Raw genomic sequence first — 16939 nt, 5'->3', positions numbered from 1 at the left:
ACCCTCTAGAGGTCTGTAACTCTATCTTTCGTCGTTCTACCCTCTAAGCTCGATTCATCGTATCTCTATAATTGGTAGTCTCAATCATTGACCTCCTAGCCCTTAGGTAGGGTTATAGTTTTCTGAAAAATCTACAGGCCTTCTGCAAATCTGTCAAAATAAGCTCGGGCGCATATCGTGACAATCTAATGAACATCATATCATAGTTTGTAAGTGATAGATTACCCTGCACTAATCTCAAAAACTCCTAGTACTTGAATTCTTGAGCAGTCTCAAATATAATCTATCAACAAACATCTTCTCGAGGTCTACCCACTCAAACGATCTATCGCTCAATACATTCCTTTCAAAACGTTATGACTAGCCTCCCCGTCCAATTGGAAGGTAGTCACTGTCATCCATTGATTTCTCGGGCACTGCATGGCACTCAAAACCTTTCAGGTCTTTAAAATCCACTCATTGACTTCAACTAGATTGGAAAAGCCCCCAAATCTCAGTGGACGTAATCGTTGGAAATTCTACAACCACATCATTGGATTTACCTGTCCTTTGGGCTGAGGAATTCTCTCATTCTTCTAAGGCATGACCTGTGGTAGTGGTCCTTGAGGTGGAGTAGTGTTTGTCTATTGCGAAGAAGTCCAACGCTCCATAATTTCTTGGATTTAATGGTGCGCCTTGCAATCATGGTAAGTCTTGTACCATCTCTCACTTTCAATCGCTAGTCTTGTCTGTTCGGGATGGCACGAATACGTTATGTATTTCCAAAATTTTTCCGATAAAATCCTAAATGCAATTTTCACAATCTACGATTACTAATAGAAATTGAGAGTTCCTTACAATCTCTATGCGAAGGAATTGAAACACATGCGCGGAAATCAAGGTGAACGCACGGAAATCGAGGTAACTAGTACTTCGATATGGCTGATTTTCGAAATCGGCCCGGTGATTTTGAAGATCTCGATGTCGTCGTCCTTTCTCCCTTCTGCGGCGGAGGACGGTTTGACCTCGAAACGGATGAAATCCGAGGTCGAAGTTTTGAAATCTCTGTATATAAATACGGTTGATTTTTGACGATATTGGGTGAAAAAGAAAGTGAAACGAAAAAAGGTCGGGTGGGTTTTGTAGATGTTGAGGCTGCGGATGTTTCTCCCTTTTGTGTCGGTCATCGACGACGAGCCGCTTGCGAGAGATCTGAGGTGGAAGTTTAAAAAAAAAACAATATTTTTTTTATATAACGCGTTGGCTGTTGGATGGGTTGGAGAAGACGAAGTGTAAAACAATTATTAAAATTTTATTTATATAAAATTTGGGACGAAATCGGTATTTCGCCTATTGGTGTGGTCAATTTCTACAAATTTTATCTATAACAAAAATTTACATTTTTGGCCTGAGCTGACCCCTAAAGTTGATGTCGTTTTCATTTTTGACGATAATTAGACTTTCTGGTCTCCAAAAATGACAAATAAATAGTCCACGTTCAATAATTTTTCGTTACAAATCCAATGGTGTAATCGAATCTTAATAATTCTTGCTCTAGCTAAAAGTCACTATTTTAGCCTGGTCCGACTCAGTAATCGAGGATTTTGCAACTTTTATATTCGGACTCGCATTTGAGCGTGCTTACAGGCTAAAGTATGTTTTTCGATCATTTTGAATTCAATGGTGAGATCAGATTCCATTAAAAATGATCAGAAACATCCTAAAGTTTTACTCCTAAGTCTCACTTTCAAGATTTTTTTAAAATTCCACTATTTATTTTTTCCTCGAGATACGAATTGAAAATTCGGGGTTTTACATGCTACAAGGGCAGTATTAACAGCTAAAGAGAACTAAGCCAAGTAAGGAAGCTATTTAGTTGGTGCTAGTTTTCTAGTCACAAGCAACAAGGTTTAACCTTTTGGGACAAATGCTTGGTCAACAGTATGAATGTTGAGGTGGATCGACATTTTATCCTAAGAAATATTCATTCTCATGGTTGTGAAAGTCAACATTTCAAGCCAGCTTCCTGTTTTGCCTAATGTTTTTAAACAGTAAGGCATGGGATGAGGAACATCGATGAGAGTATACCTTTTTATATTGGTTACTAATATTAAAAAAAATTAATAATGGGATAAATTTATTAAATAAGAGTAGTTTGACAAAAAATATGAAAAAAACTTTGATCAACTTCATATGAGGGCAAGGGATATATCTTTTGTTGATGTTATTTAATGTAATTTGTCTTAGTTGATCAAGTATTAGGATGGGAACCAAAAAATAAAAAAAAAGGAAATTGAGCCATTCATGCTACAAGTTGCCAGTTGCCATACCTTCGTATGCATATAACTGACGCCCTTCCCTTGTGAGGCTTAGAAAGGTGTTGAAGGCATTAGGATAAGCCTCAATAGATGAGTGATACGTCTCACGAGCTTATATGCTTTTTATAAGGTGCAAGGCATTTTGATTAGGCCTCTTTCCGATGCAAGCTTATAAGTTATGTGCATACCATTGTATGCACATAATTGATGCTCTTCCCTTGTGAGGCTTAGAAAGGTGTTGAAGGCATTAGGATTGCCTTAATCAAAGCCTCAATAGATGAGTGATATGTTTGACGAGCTTAAAAGCTTTTTATAAGGTGCAAGGCATTTTGATTAGGCCTCTTTTCGATGCGAGCCTTAAGACATAAGCCTCAAATGCCTTTTAAAACAGAGTATCTTAACTGAATGTGTCATGACCCAAAAACTCAACCTAAATCCCTATGATTCCCAAGTTGAATCTAGAGGCATGATAATCATGTATAAGACACAAAATTCTGACAATTATAATTAAATAACACACTTAAAGTAATTTAAATAACAGAACCATATGTCATACTTGATCACTGCCAAAAAGAATTGAAAACAAACACATGTCCTCAAACATCGTCACATACCTGACATATATACATAAACAATAGCGACACGTATCGTGTCCACATATACAAAGACATCTCTAAAATGTTTCTAACCTAACTCTAGTCTCATGACTTAGCAGTAATACCTATACTTCTCTCCTAGAAGCTTGAACTCCTTATCTATTTTGCCTTTATCCTTGGAAGGTTGGAATTGGGCTTTTTAAGAAGAGTAATCCAAAATAGGTAAGCCTGAAATTGGTGTTCCGTAAGGTGAGTAATAAAGAAGTTATCCAGCAAGAAATCTTACAATTCTAAATAATAGTCTCCTAGTTGTAGGTTAACCATTTTAGGCATTGGTAAATCGTGTGATTTTTTTAATAATCAAAATATAACTAGAAGCGCTTAGATATTGAAATCATAAGGCAGAGTAAATAACTAAAACAATTCTAAAATGTCTGAAAACATCAACGATTCATGGTATAACAAGCATCCAATGACAGAGTACAGTAACAGAGAATTAAGGGTCACGACTGATGTAAACATCTTAGTCAAGATATGATTGATCTAATGCTTCACTGGTGTGGAACCCTATCGTTAGTTCTTGATTCTATGGCTAGTCTCTGTTATCTTTGGGTAATTGATTTCCTGGCTCATTTCAGGTTGGCCATTGACTAACACCTTAAGAAACGGGCCAATTAAGTTGGTCATTCTTTCATTACTACTTTAGACCATTAGTGATTGTTAACTAGCCATCTTCGTTTTTGCCAATTTGGCGTGCGTGTGATCCTTCGTAAACTCTATCATTTATGCAATTATCTTTACATCTTGTTCTTTCTACTAAATATAGAGAGGAATTTCCTAGATTTTTGTTGTGATGTGTTCTTATGCATCCCAGTTACATAAGAAATCAACATCACAATTGTTATCCTTGAATAATGTGTCCCTCTAGAAGTGATGCAAGTTATCTTTGTAGGTAGGCACGATACGTGAGCACGCGACACTTGAGAGCGGAGACGGATAACACAACACTTAACACTCCCCTTCACTCATAAGGGTGGAAATTTCCCTCAAGGAGACTTACACCTGTGATCTATACAAACCTAGCACTTTGATATTGTTATTGGTATGTATAGGACGTGTGGGGGCAAACTGGTCTTTTCCAGTTTCACACGTCCCACTTAATGTAGCTCTAATTCTTTTATATAAATATAAGAGAGGAGGCTCATAGAATAAGTTTTTCTATTGAGTCTCTCTCAATGCTTCTCTTCTAAATTTCTCTTTCTTTTGTAAACAATAACATGGTATCAAAGCAAGGTTTAGATCTTGAAGTTTGAGAACCTACTCTTCTCTTCCTATTTCCTTTTTTTTTTTTTCTTCTTCAATCTACTTGGTATTAAAATCTTAGGCTTCCGAGTACAATCTAGAGTTTTAACTTCTAGTTGGTGAATACTCACAGCATGTGGGTATGTTTGAAGTTGGTGTTTTGTAGTTTAGTGGTGCAAGTTGTGGTTTGGTGGTGTGTTTTTCTCTAGGAGGTTTAGATCTACTTTCTGAATATCCGTGATTTGTCAAAAAAAAAAAAAAAAGACTTTAGCCATTTGTGATTTGATCTGTAAGTACATAGACCATATTCGATCAGATCTAGTTATTGCGATCTGGTTTGTGAATCAGATTTGCTATATATATATATATACATATATATAATCAGATCTAATTGGTATTTCAGATCTGATTTATTTGGTACGATTTATTTATTGTAGAGTGATTTCTGATAAAGATGAAGTCCAACGTTCTATCTCCTCCTAAGTTCTTTAATCTTCAGATAACCTCAATCAAATTAAATGGAGATAATTTTATCCTTTGGTCGAAATCTGTCGAGGTGTTCCTTACTGTCAAGGGAAAATTGAAGTATTTGCAAGATTATCCTCCTAAGATTGATGATCCTCACTACTTTGAGTGGGTTTGGAAAAATGTTTAGATTATGACGTGGTTGTAGAATTGTATAGATTCCACCATTGGTATCAATTTGATGTTCCTATCTTCTGCCAAGGAGATTTGGATTCATGTTAGAAAGATGTATTCTGGAGCGAATAATATTTCTCGGATTTATTAGTTGGCTAAATAATTTTTTTCTGTTCAGCAAGGTGACCAAAGTTTACCAACATATTACTCTCGTCTTCAAAATATACGGAACGAGCTCAGTGTATATCAACCCCTTACTATTGATTTGGTCGTACTACATCGAAAACAAGAAGAGATGGATGTTGTTTGTTTTCTTTCTAGTTTGAAATTTGAGTATAATTATATTGAATCTCAAATTTTGATTAGTAAAGAGTTGCCTTCACTTATTGAAGTTTTTTGTCGCCTTCAAAGAGCTCTGTTGGTGGTTCTGGTGCTACATCATCGGTGTCTAAATCTAACCGATCAACATTGACTGGTTTTGGAAGTACAGATCGTGGTTGTGGTTGGCCGTGGTCTTGGGTTTCGTGGTAACCGTGGTGGAGGCCGTGTAGGGAGTCGTGATTTAGTGGGGGTCGTGGTCATGGTACACCCAAGAAGTGTACCCATTGTGAACTTGATGGTCATTCTGTGATTTTTATTGGGATTTACATGGTCAGCCCACAAACTGGGCCAATCAGGCTATTTCTAGTGACATTAATGGTGGTGGTTTCGCATGCAAATATGATTGCTATCTCTCTCGTGATGAGTATTCCAAGTTATTTTATCCTCCTTAAACTTGGTGCCTCGTCCACCAACACTGCGACTCTAGCTCACTCAGGTATATCCTGTCTTGTTTTATCTTCATCCCCATGGGTCATTGATTCAGAGGCGTTAAATCACATGATTGGGTCATCTGGTGTGTTTTCATCCATTCAACATTCTTCCTCTTCGTCTCAATTTGTCACTCTTGCTGATGGTACTACTTCTAGGGTTTCTTGTATTGGAAATGTCGTTCCCTATTCTACTATTTCTTTATCTTCTGTACCATATGTCCCTAAATTTTCTTTTAGTTTAATGTCCATCAGTAAGTTACTCTTATCTCTTCATTGTTCCGTGACGTTTTAGCTCTCATATTGTGTTTTTCAAAATCTAAAGACAAATAGGACGATTGGTGGGGGATATGAATCTGGAGATCTTTATTATTTGGATGGTAGTGAAGGTTTGCCTGCTCTTCATACCACAATCACTTTGCAATAATGGCATTGTTGACTTGGTCATCCTTTACTCCGCTCTTTAAAAAACATAGTTCCCATTTTGAGTCATATTTCTGTTTTAGATTGTGAGTCATGTTAGTTAGCTAAACATCGTCGTGTTTCTTATTCATCCAGGTTTGTTATTAGAGTATTGAGTCAATTTAATCTAATTCATTATGATATCTGGGTCCTTGTAGGAAGGTTTCCCGTTGTGGGTTTCGGTATTTTGTTACTTTTGTAGATGATTTTTAAGAATGACATGGCTTTATTTAATGAAAGATCGTTCTGAGTTATTTTCTATTGTTAAATTATTTCATACTGAAATTCAAACTAAGTTTGATGTGCAAATCAAGTTGTTTCGTAGTGATAATGCTAAAGAATATGATTATGGACCTTTGAATGACTATCTTTCATCCTTTGGTATTATTCATTAAACTTCTTGTACATGCACCCCTCAACAAAATGGTGTTGTTGTACGTAAAAATCAGCATCTTCTTGAAGTTGCATGTTCTCTGATGTTCCAGATACAAGTTCCCAAACCTTACCGGGGGATGTGATTCTTACATGTTATTTGATTAATCGTATGCCTATGTTTGTTCTTGATGGTCAGTCTCCTCATTCTGTTTTGTTTCCTTTATTTTCCTTACCTCTACGGACCTTTGGTTGTGTCTCGTTTGTTCATCAGTCGTCTCTTGGTTTTGATAAGTTTGATCTACGTTTGGTGAAGTGTGTATTTCTAGGTTACTCTTGTACCCAGAAAGGTTATCGTTGGTATAATCCTTTAGTCCGTCGTGTTTGTGTCAGTACAGATGTTACATTTTTTTATTCTGTGTCATGTTTTACAGATCCAGTACAATATGATGATATTTTGTTTGCTCTTCCTCTTCCTATGACTGATTTATCTCCCACTATTCCATTTCCTCTCACTTATGTTCGCAGAAAGCAATTGACAACTTTAGATCCCCATCCTCCTCCAGATGTAGACACCTTACCATCGTTTTCATAGTCTGCAGATCAAGTATGTAGTACTTCTGATTTTGATCTTTCTATTGTACAAAGGAAAGGTACTCGTCATTGTACTAAGCATCCCATTTCTAAGTTTGTTTCTTTATCTCATTTGTCTTCTTCGTATTGTGGTTTTGTTTCTACTCTTTCTTTTGTGTCTATTCCTAATAGTGTATAGGATGCTTTGTCTCATTCAAGTTGGAGACATGCTATGGAGGTTGAGATGGATACTCTTCATCACAATGGTGTTTGGGAGTTAGTGTCCTTACCTATTGGTATGCGCACTGTTGGTTGTCGTTGGGTGTATGCGGTGAAGTATTTGCTTGATGGGTATGTTGAGCAGTTGAAGACCCTCCTTATGGCCAAAGGCTATACTCAGACTTATGGTGTGGACTACTCAGAAACTTTTTCTCCTGTGGCAAAAATGACTTCTATTCGTATTGTCATCTCCCTTGCTGCCCACTTTTGATGGCCCTAAGGTCAGCTGGATGTTAGATTTGGAGGACGTGTATATGGAGCAACCTCCTGGTTTTGTTGCTTAGGGGGAGTCTGACATGGTGTGTAAGTTGAAAATTGCCATTTATGGCCTAAAACAGTTTAACAGTTTCCACGAGCTTGGTTTGGGAGATTCAGTGAGGTAGTAGTTCAATTTGGGTTGAAACAGTGTCAGACAGATCATTCTGTGTTTGTTCGCTTCAGTTTTTCAGGGACTATCATTCTGGTAGTTTACGTTGATGATATAGTCATCACAGGTGGTGACACTAATCGAATAGAAGAGCTGAAAGCCTTTCTTCAGACAGTTTCAAACAAAAGATCTTGGTAAGTTGCGTTATTTCTTAGGGATCGAAGTTGCAAGATCTAAGAATGGTATTAACCTAGCTCAAAGAAAGTATGTTCTTGATTTGCTTGATGAGACATGTATGTTGGGAAGTAAACCTATGGACACCCCAATGGACCCTAATTCAAAGTTGATAATAGACATTGGAGAGTTGTTTGATGATCAAGGAAAATATAGAAAACTAGTTGGTAAACTCAATTATTTGATTATTACAGAAGAAAATATAGATATTTCTTTTGAAGTGTAGTGAGTCAGTTTATGGAAACGCCAAAGGTTCCACATTGGGACGTTGTTGTTCAGATCCTTTGATTTCTTAAACGATTTCCAAGACGTGGTGAGGTATAAGTCCAAAGATCATTTGAACTTAGAGGGGTATTGTGATGCTGACTGAGCTGGTTCTTCATCTGATGGGAGGTCTACATTTGGGTATTGCACTTTCTTGGGAGGAAATTTGGTTTTCTAGAGAAGTAAGAAGAAAAATGTGGTTGCAAGGTCTAGTGCAAAGGTAGAATATAGAGCAATGACTCTTTTGACATGTAAATTGACATGAGTTAAGAATTTTCTCGGAGAATTGGGTGTTAAGATAACTACTCCTATGCGATTGTATTGTGATAATCAAACTGCAATTCATATTGCTTCCAATCCAGTGTTTCATGAGCGAATAAAGTACATTGAGACAAATTGTCACTTTATTAGAGACAAGGTTTTATGTGGGGAAATTAGTACACCGTTCGTGAAGTCTGAAGATTAGTTGGTAAATATATTCACTAAGGCACTTAACTGTAGTCGCTTCAGTCTTATTTTCTCCAAGCTGGATTTACTTGATATTTATGCTCTAACTTGAGGGGGGAGTGTTATTTTTTTTTCTTTTATTTTCTTTTCTATAGTTGTTTATTTTCTATAGTTTCTTTAGTTTATTTCTTTTAGTTTTTTGTTCCAAGTTGGACTTTCCAACTTGAGGTGGAGTGTTATTGGTATGTATAGGATGTGTGGGGGCAAACTGGTCTTTTCCAGTTTCACACATCCCACTTAGTATAGCCCTAATTCTCTTATATAAATATAAGAGAGGAGGCTCATAGAATAAAATTTTCTATGGAGTCTCTCTTAATGCTTCTCCTCTAAATTTCTCTCTTCTAAACAATAACATATACCATGTTGACAACCATTTACCCCAAAAGACCGATCTGATGGGGAAGGTGCAACTATGAATATAAAAGGTTCATGGGTCGAACTGGGGCACGATATGTGAGCACGTGACACCCATGAGTGGAGGCAGATAACACAACACTCAACAAACACATCCTCTTTCTTTTTTCCTATCGTGTCTTACACGACAACCAGAGCATTTCTCTTCTTCGTGACTTACACAACAACCAGTTGAAGCATTTTTCCTCTTTCACTCGTTTGTGTCTTACACCATCCTTGGATCGAAGCATGTCTAATAGTTCATGCCTTACACGATATTAGTCAAAGCATTCTCACATTCTAATTGGGTATCCTAGCGGCACGCACACAATTGAGAACCCGTTCTCCATCTTTACTCAAATAAATGCCCCGTTGTATATCCAATGCAACTTCCTAATCAAATTTATCCTCTTCTTTATACAACTTAATAATTTCAAAATCTATGAATTTGAAGAAATGACAACTAAAAGAAATTTAACAAACACACTAAACACAACAAAATTTCAACTAAGATTTCATAGATGTAAGGTTCTTACACTAATAAACATTTTCAAAAACCTAACATAATTGAATGTTGAAATAACCTTCAATTTTTTTCTTAAAATTTCCAAAACTAAAGAGATGATGTGAAAGTTGCTCACTAATCTAATTTATTCCAAATCATATGTAAAGAATTTAATATCCATTCGAAATCAGCCATACATATCATATGTAAAACCATTTGAAATCAATTCTAAAAATCATGCATACTTTTAAAGTATTTTTCAACCTAAGAAAATTTGAATTTGTACATTTAAAAGGAATTAGAAAATCTCTATGACTAGAGTAAAGAAGTATGGCACGTACATACTAGAATTTGGGAAAAACATATGCATGCTTTTTGGACCACTAGAAACAACACTACTTTTAGATATTAATAAAACATAAATATTTTTCTTTTAAAAAATTCCTTAGACTATCATATAGAAGTGCCAGCCCCAACCTCTCTTTTTTTTTCTTCTGATTGAGCAAAAGCTAATTCTTTGTTTCTTAACTCCTCACTGATTTAGTAATTCAAATTTCAGCCTTGCTCACTAGTCTTATTGATGCTTTTCTTGCTAGTCTTTCAAATCTCTTGGACTGGTTTGGATCTCACCCTATTTTCCATTTCTCATGAGTTAGATAAAGTGACGAGTGAAGATAATGAGTAGAAGTAGAAAGTAGAAAGGAAGAGATATATTTCATCTGCAGAAAAGCTTTTCAACATCAAGTTTGTTGTTTAGTCTTTGTATTAATATATTTCCTAATTTTTTTTCTTCTAAATTTTAATTTTAAAGATTATAAGAATATTAACATTATATTATATAGATATCCTATGGTTATTTTCTTGACTTGATTCAAATTGACATGTGTCAAATCTCAACCTTTTATTCATTTGCTAATATCTATATATTTATCAATCCGATTTTAGCATTCCCAAATACCATTGTGAATAATTTTTTGATACAGATCAAAAGTATGACCCTTTTATCGAGAACAACTAGCTATCAAAATTTAATGTTTACATATACATTGTGTGCAAATACTTCCTTAAGATACGCAATAATGTTTCGGGTCATTATAAAATGTACTGAGTAAGTTTTGCTCGATCCCCATCATCTGTTACGCTAATCATTAACATTATTATTATAATCATATTTTGTCTTATTTTAAATTTGGGATCGACAACGTTAATCATATTCTGCCACTCAACACTATCTTGAGCCATATCTTCAGCCAATGCATGATCCTTTATGAGTACCCTCCATTCACGACAATTTCAGATTTCCTCTAGCCTTTTTAAAACATTCTTCTTGTGTCAAAACACTTCATTCTCACTAGTGTTTTTGGCCTTGTTTATGCATTCTTCAGCCATTTCAATCACTTTTTTTTTATTATCTTTTTACCTTCTGTTGTTGCTGCATCTAAAATCCTTAGAATATGCTCATTTTTTACTTCCCAACAATCAATTCCATAAAAGCATGGCTGGTCTGATTAAAGTTTTGTATTTGTTCTAAGTTGATTGGTGCATGTCAATCAGTCAATCAAATAAAACTCTAGAAATGCTCATTCTCTTCCAATACTATTTCTATAAGTTACATCCTCATCAATCTCTCTCTCCCTCTCTCTCTCTAGGTATAATAGAACCTAAATAACATAAGTGGTCTCTTTGGGATAATTTTTTTGCTCATCATTCTTAATTAGCGTCTCATTCCTAGGAGTTTCCTTATTAAAGAGTTTTATTTGGTCCTATTTATTTTAGAACCTGTGGTTTCTATGGTATTCCCGCATAGTTCTAGTTTTGAATAATTCCTTCCCAGGAAATGCTCATTGTTTACATTCATGAATAATTGTTTAAACTTTTCAGTGTTTTTGTGCAAATTAGCATTCTTTGTTTGTTATTGTTGTTCATTGCCAATTATCAATACGCTCAATTAAGATTTTTTCTTGTATCACTTAATGTAAGCTTCTTTATCTCCAAGCCTATGAATCCTTTTCAGGTTGATGTGCAAATTCCATTAGTTTCTCATTTTTGTTAAAAGCAGCTCATCACATAATCCAATCTCATTCCATTATTTTTTGTTACCATTCGTTTAAAGGTACCATTTCACAATGCCGTGGATCACGAAAACTCCAAGTTACATCTGCCATTCATTCTATGGACCAACTCTTGGATTATTTTGTAGCCACAAATTTTACCTGTCGGATGATCCTCATCATCCACTAAGTTGTGGTCTTGTGAAAATTTATGCCAACATGACCACAACCCTCCATATTGCTGCATTAAGAAACACCTAATGCTTTTGTTTGTGTCTTACCATTGCGTGCTCCTTTACACTTTTCTTGTATTTGTTAAAGAACTCACTATTAATTTTTTGCAGACATCAATTTGGAACAATCTTCATCCACATCAAATTATAGGGATGCCTGCTATAATCAAAGAAATTGATTGTTTGACAGCCTCTGTTGATGACATCCTTAATATTAAAGCAAACTTTTCATCATCCATTAAAGTAGAGAAGACAAGGCTCTGTGGATTTGCTGGATGGTTTGATGTTCATTTTCGAGTATGTTGGCTTTCAAAATAATATTTGGCATACTGCATCATAGGCATATCTGCCTACAAAATAGAATACCTTTGATTTTTGTTTTTCGTTTTTGGTTGATTCCCCAGGGAAGCTCGGACAATCCAGCTAGACACGAGATTGAGTTAACAACTGCTCCTAGCATGGAAAATGGTACACATTGGGGTCAACAGGTATGCACTTGATGCCAAGCACCAATTTTCTTTCCTGGCCTTGTATGGTTCCACTATGTAAACAGGTTGATGGTCCATCAATGGCATACAGGTGTGCACACACGGCACACTCGCTGTGGGTGGGATCCACATTCAATGAATCTCACTAGAAAGTCTTCTATACCAAATTCCACCTAATTGGATCATTGTATGAATATGATCAATCATCTATTCCTTATAGATAGTCTGAACTATGGTGATCCTAGGAAAGAAATCAATAATGGATGGATATGAATTTATGATCATCCAGTCGGGTATATTTTGGGTATAAGAGATTTTAAATGAGGGAGTTCGGAGTTGTGGCATCCATCAAATGGTGTGTCCCGCATCCCTGTGCACTCAACTCATCTACTGATATGCTGTTCTTGGACCATCCTTAAGGTCAACACAATGAATGCTTAGATTTCCCTTGCATACTCTATAAAGACAAAAATAGTCCACCTATAAAAAGGAGGAAAATAGTCAGAAAGGGCGAAACCCTTTTATGGAAGATGGCTGGTTAAATGTTATCCCCTCTAGAATTGTATGTTGGATATCAAATTGTCCACTATGTAGATCGTTCTTGTTTTCTTATGTTTAGATTTGGACAGGTATTCCTCTTGCATCCCCCTCTTCGGGTTAGAGAAGGGGATGAAATGACTGTATCCTTCTCAATGAGTCGCTCTAAGGAAAACCACCGACTGATGGAAGTTGAGCTCGGATGTGAGATGAGGGAGTCATCTGGGAAGCATCTCCAGCCCTTCGCACAAAAATTCTATATTGAATGAAGGAGTAAATCAAATCTTTTGGACCTTAAAACTAAGGTACATCCATCAGCTCCTCAGGAATAAATGATTGAACATTTTAGATTCTTTCTCTATATAATGCCTAGCATCCATTATGGTGGGATTTGTTTAGCAACGGGCCTCCATTGATTTTTATCCAACAACTGATCTTGTTTGGCAGCTGCAATTCCCCCAGAACTAGAAACGAATTCCATCTTCGAATGCTTCTATGTGTGCATGTATCTGTTCATTTATGACGTTCTTTTTGAGTTGTTTGTTTTTCAGCTACTCACTGATTTTCTTTCTTAGATTTATGTTAGGATATGCTAATATACATTGAACCAAAGTTGTATAGTACTTAGATTTCCAAACATAACAGTTGCATACAGCATAAGGTAAATAAACATGTCGAGGAGCACATATAGTTATGTGATATATCTATCAATACATTGTAGTTCAGCTTTAGGATCATTTGTTTGGGTCTTTCAAGCACAAGTGCATTTGTTGGATGTGGTCATAGTATTCGTCTCAACTAGTGTACTCTACATGTGATGCAACGTGATTAGCTTTATAAATCCCTGGTTTTATGTCCTCTTTCCATCACAAAAGATCTCAACCAATAACATCCAAAGAAAATAACTAATACAAACGCGGTGGTGTATTTGATAAGAGTTATGGGGATCACGATTGAATTATGCCTCAGTCGGGGATTCCAAGGTTTAACCGGTAAGGAATTGCACTGTTGTAACCTGATTCTGTGGTCGGCCTGACCATCCTTGAATAGTCCTTTTCCTGGCTCAAGTTGGCCGTTGACTAGGGTTTCATGATCATATGAACCTTTTTTACGGAGGTCAGTCGGTCGACTATAATAAACTTCCTACGATCACGGGGTTAGTCGTCTTATTCTTGCCTATCAGGCGATAGTGAAATGTGCATCATCTGCAACATTCACAGTTTCGGTTAACGGTAGCTCAATCGATACTTACTGGGAGTTCTTGTGGTTTGAGACAAGGAGATCGCCTATTGACGTATCGGAAGCGTGTTAATCAATAAATTCGAAAGGAATTAAAAGATAGTGTTCAAACCAGTTTGAATCAATAGATTCAATTAATTATCAGGCAATAGCTTGTGAAGAAAATGAGGAAAAGAACTATAAAATTTATAAGAGAAAATTGAATTGATATGTTTTTTAATTGATTGAATTTCGTTTTTGAAGCTCCTTTTATATAGATAACTTCATCATAACAACTTAGAAACCTTCTAAAATATTGAAAAGTAACTTTCTAATCTATATATAACATATTATTAACTTTCTAAAATACCAAAATTTGTGTTTTTTCTTTGTTTGGGTTACTGCTCTCGAGGTAGGTCTTGACTTCATGCGAGCCTCCCATTCTGCCACAAAGGCATCTAAATTCATACAAACAAAAGATCTTTATTCAGAAAAATTAAAATCATATATCACCACTTATCTGTTAAGAAGGAAAACAATAATTGGGTCGATCTTCATTCTTGTCCACATCAGTTCATCGTCAAATCATAGAAGATTCTACTTCTCTTCTTTTGTCTCCATTACACATGGTATTTTTTCATTCAAGGAGATTTTGGGTGAAGGAGAATTAAAAAAAATAAAATTGCAAGAATAGGATTCATATTATCACCCAAAAAATGTGCCACTTGTTTTGATTCAAATTGTATGATTCAAATAGTGAACAGTAAGATTCACAAAGAAGCCATAGGATTTTTATCTAAAGGGATTCCAGACTTATGATTGAAGTTTGGGTTTAGATTCAGTTCGAACCTTGGGATTAAAATTTTAAATAGTATTTGAATGACACTACTCTAGTGTTACCCATTAGCACAGAGTTTTGGTTGAAATTTGAAAACATAATTTTAGCCATATTTCCAGTAATTTTAAAATCGTTAAATAAATGATTAAAAAGTATTGAGCACAAAACAATCCATGTCTGCACAAAAATAAAGAAATGGTTAATGATGCAATCAACCAATGAATTATGACTTATTATTTATTCCATTACTAAGATCCATCCAGTTGAAGTAACTAAGAACTACGAATTGAAGTAATGAGATAATTGAATCATCAAAATTCAAAACTATTACAATACCTTGTTTTTAGTTCCTATTCATGGAGTTTTATCAATCCCTAAGGTTCTAGTTCTTCCATTTCTTTCTTTGATACCATTATTTCAATTCTTTGCTCTTTCTCTTCTATATGCTTGATTTCATTTGTTTATTTGTTCACCACAGACGAAGTGAAAGGACTTATGTTGGAATCCTCATCTAAATTTACAGTGGGATGGTTAAGGAAATTATATACAAGGATAGTTCATATATAACTAGTCGATATCTAGTATATCACATATACATGTATGCATGTGTTTCTTCCATTACATAAACCAACCATTCGCATCTTATATTCTATATTCACGTCTTATTTGAATTTATTAGCTTGTTTGAACAAACCTAAACAAAAATAAAATTAATAATATAGTATTGTACTTAAGACGGGGGCTTTCTTCAATTGGACTCGTGGGGTCAAAATCATATATTATGGATGTGTCGATTTTAGGAGACTTCCCGTTTTGGTCAAATATTAGCGATATCTCGTGTTAGCAAAATGACGTGCCCTTGACCTAGGTTTTTTCTGAGAGACTAACATAAATAACCAAAATGCCCTTGTCCTCAACCTCACCCTCTGACCAAAACCCTTGATTTTTCTTCTAGAAAATCTGCCATCGTCAAGCTGTCAACCCCTTCTCCAAAGAGCCTATCTCGTTCTTTAGGGTTGAAGGTGATTGAACCTAAAGGTTGGAGACGAGGGAAAAAAGCTTGAGCCTAAGGTTGAAGATAACTGGTTTTGTGGAGAAACAGGATTTTTGGCAAGAGGTTGAAGATGAGGGCATTTAGTATGTTGTCTCTCAGAGAAGACCTAGGTCAATAGGAGAGGGGGCATGTTTAAATCACCCTTATACATATCCTCTAGGACGAAGGGCTTCTGGAAGGAGAATTAAAGCAAGGACGGAGCTTTTATGTGCTTGCGATACCCATCAATATATAATGTTTTCGTGGGAATTTCGTTACAAACACGTTACTATAGCAGTGTGTTTATTTTAAGAAACTATATGAATCGATACAGTAAAATATTTTAACTAGTTGTCTCTAATCAGAACCATTTTGTTACTTCCCAGTGTTCTCGAAGAGAGAGGTAACCATGCAACTGTAGGCAGCTATGGTCCTGACTGCTTTTCGGGATGTCCGGGAAATATATATGTATGTTTCAATTGGAGGTCTGAAGCCATTTTTGCCTCCTTGGAATCGGCAAGATAAAGATAAACTGGAAGAAGGCAATTTTGTGTGGATGGTACTACTATGTGTGAACTTAAATTTATATGATAAGCCCAACATTACTATTAGCTTGATTGAAACATGTTGATGATTGAGGTTAAATTGCATCTCTGTTTTTTTATTCTGCTGGGTCCTATGAAACCTCTTTGCATATCCTCCATTGAAGAAGGGGTGCCCCACCCACTTTGTGGGCTCTTCTTACAACTGACGTAAATATGAGTCTTCCTATTCTTTACATGGAACTCTTACTAAAATCAAGAGAAGAAAACTGTCTCACAGTCCCCCACGCGTGGATAACCTCCTAAAAATCTTCGCAAGATTTTCCAATCCTTACCTCCCCCCCCCTTTCAGTTTCTTTCCATCTTTCATCTTGTCCTCACCCCCCTCTTTGATCGGACG

At 35.9% G+C, this 16939-nt stretch overlaps 1 protein-coding gene across 2 annotated transcripts in view; it reads left to right on the top strand.

The window, feature by feature from the left end:
• Positions 1-16661, top strand: part of PRMT10 (protein arginine methyltransferase 10) — a 41783-nt gene extending 25122 nt beyond the window's left edge. For both annotated transcript variants that reach the window (XM_086419353.1, XM_086419354.1), the window contains 4 exons: positions 11995-12180; positions 12288-12371; positions 13001-13213; positions 16384-16661. In XM_086419353.1, the coding sequence (XP_086275479.1) occupies positions 11995-12180; positions 12288-12371; positions 13001-13177 (447 nt within the window). In that variant the 3' untranslated portion in view covers positions 13178-13213; positions 16384-16661. The remainder of the gene's footprint in view (positions 1-11994; positions 12181-12287; positions 12372-13000; positions 13214-16383) is intronic.
• Positions 16662-16939: the final 278 nt, after the last annotated feature.

Source organism: Akebia trifoliata, chromosome 12 (genome assembly GCF_017979445.1).
Source record: "Akebia trifoliata isolate Shusen 1 chromosome 12, ASM1797944v1, whole genome shotgun sequence".
Classification (NCBI taxonomy): Eukaryota; Viridiplantae; Streptophyta; class Magnoliopsida; order Ranunculales; family Lardizabalaceae; genus Akebia; species Akebia trifoliata.
This window is presented reverse-complemented; position numbering and strand designations above follow the sequence as displayed.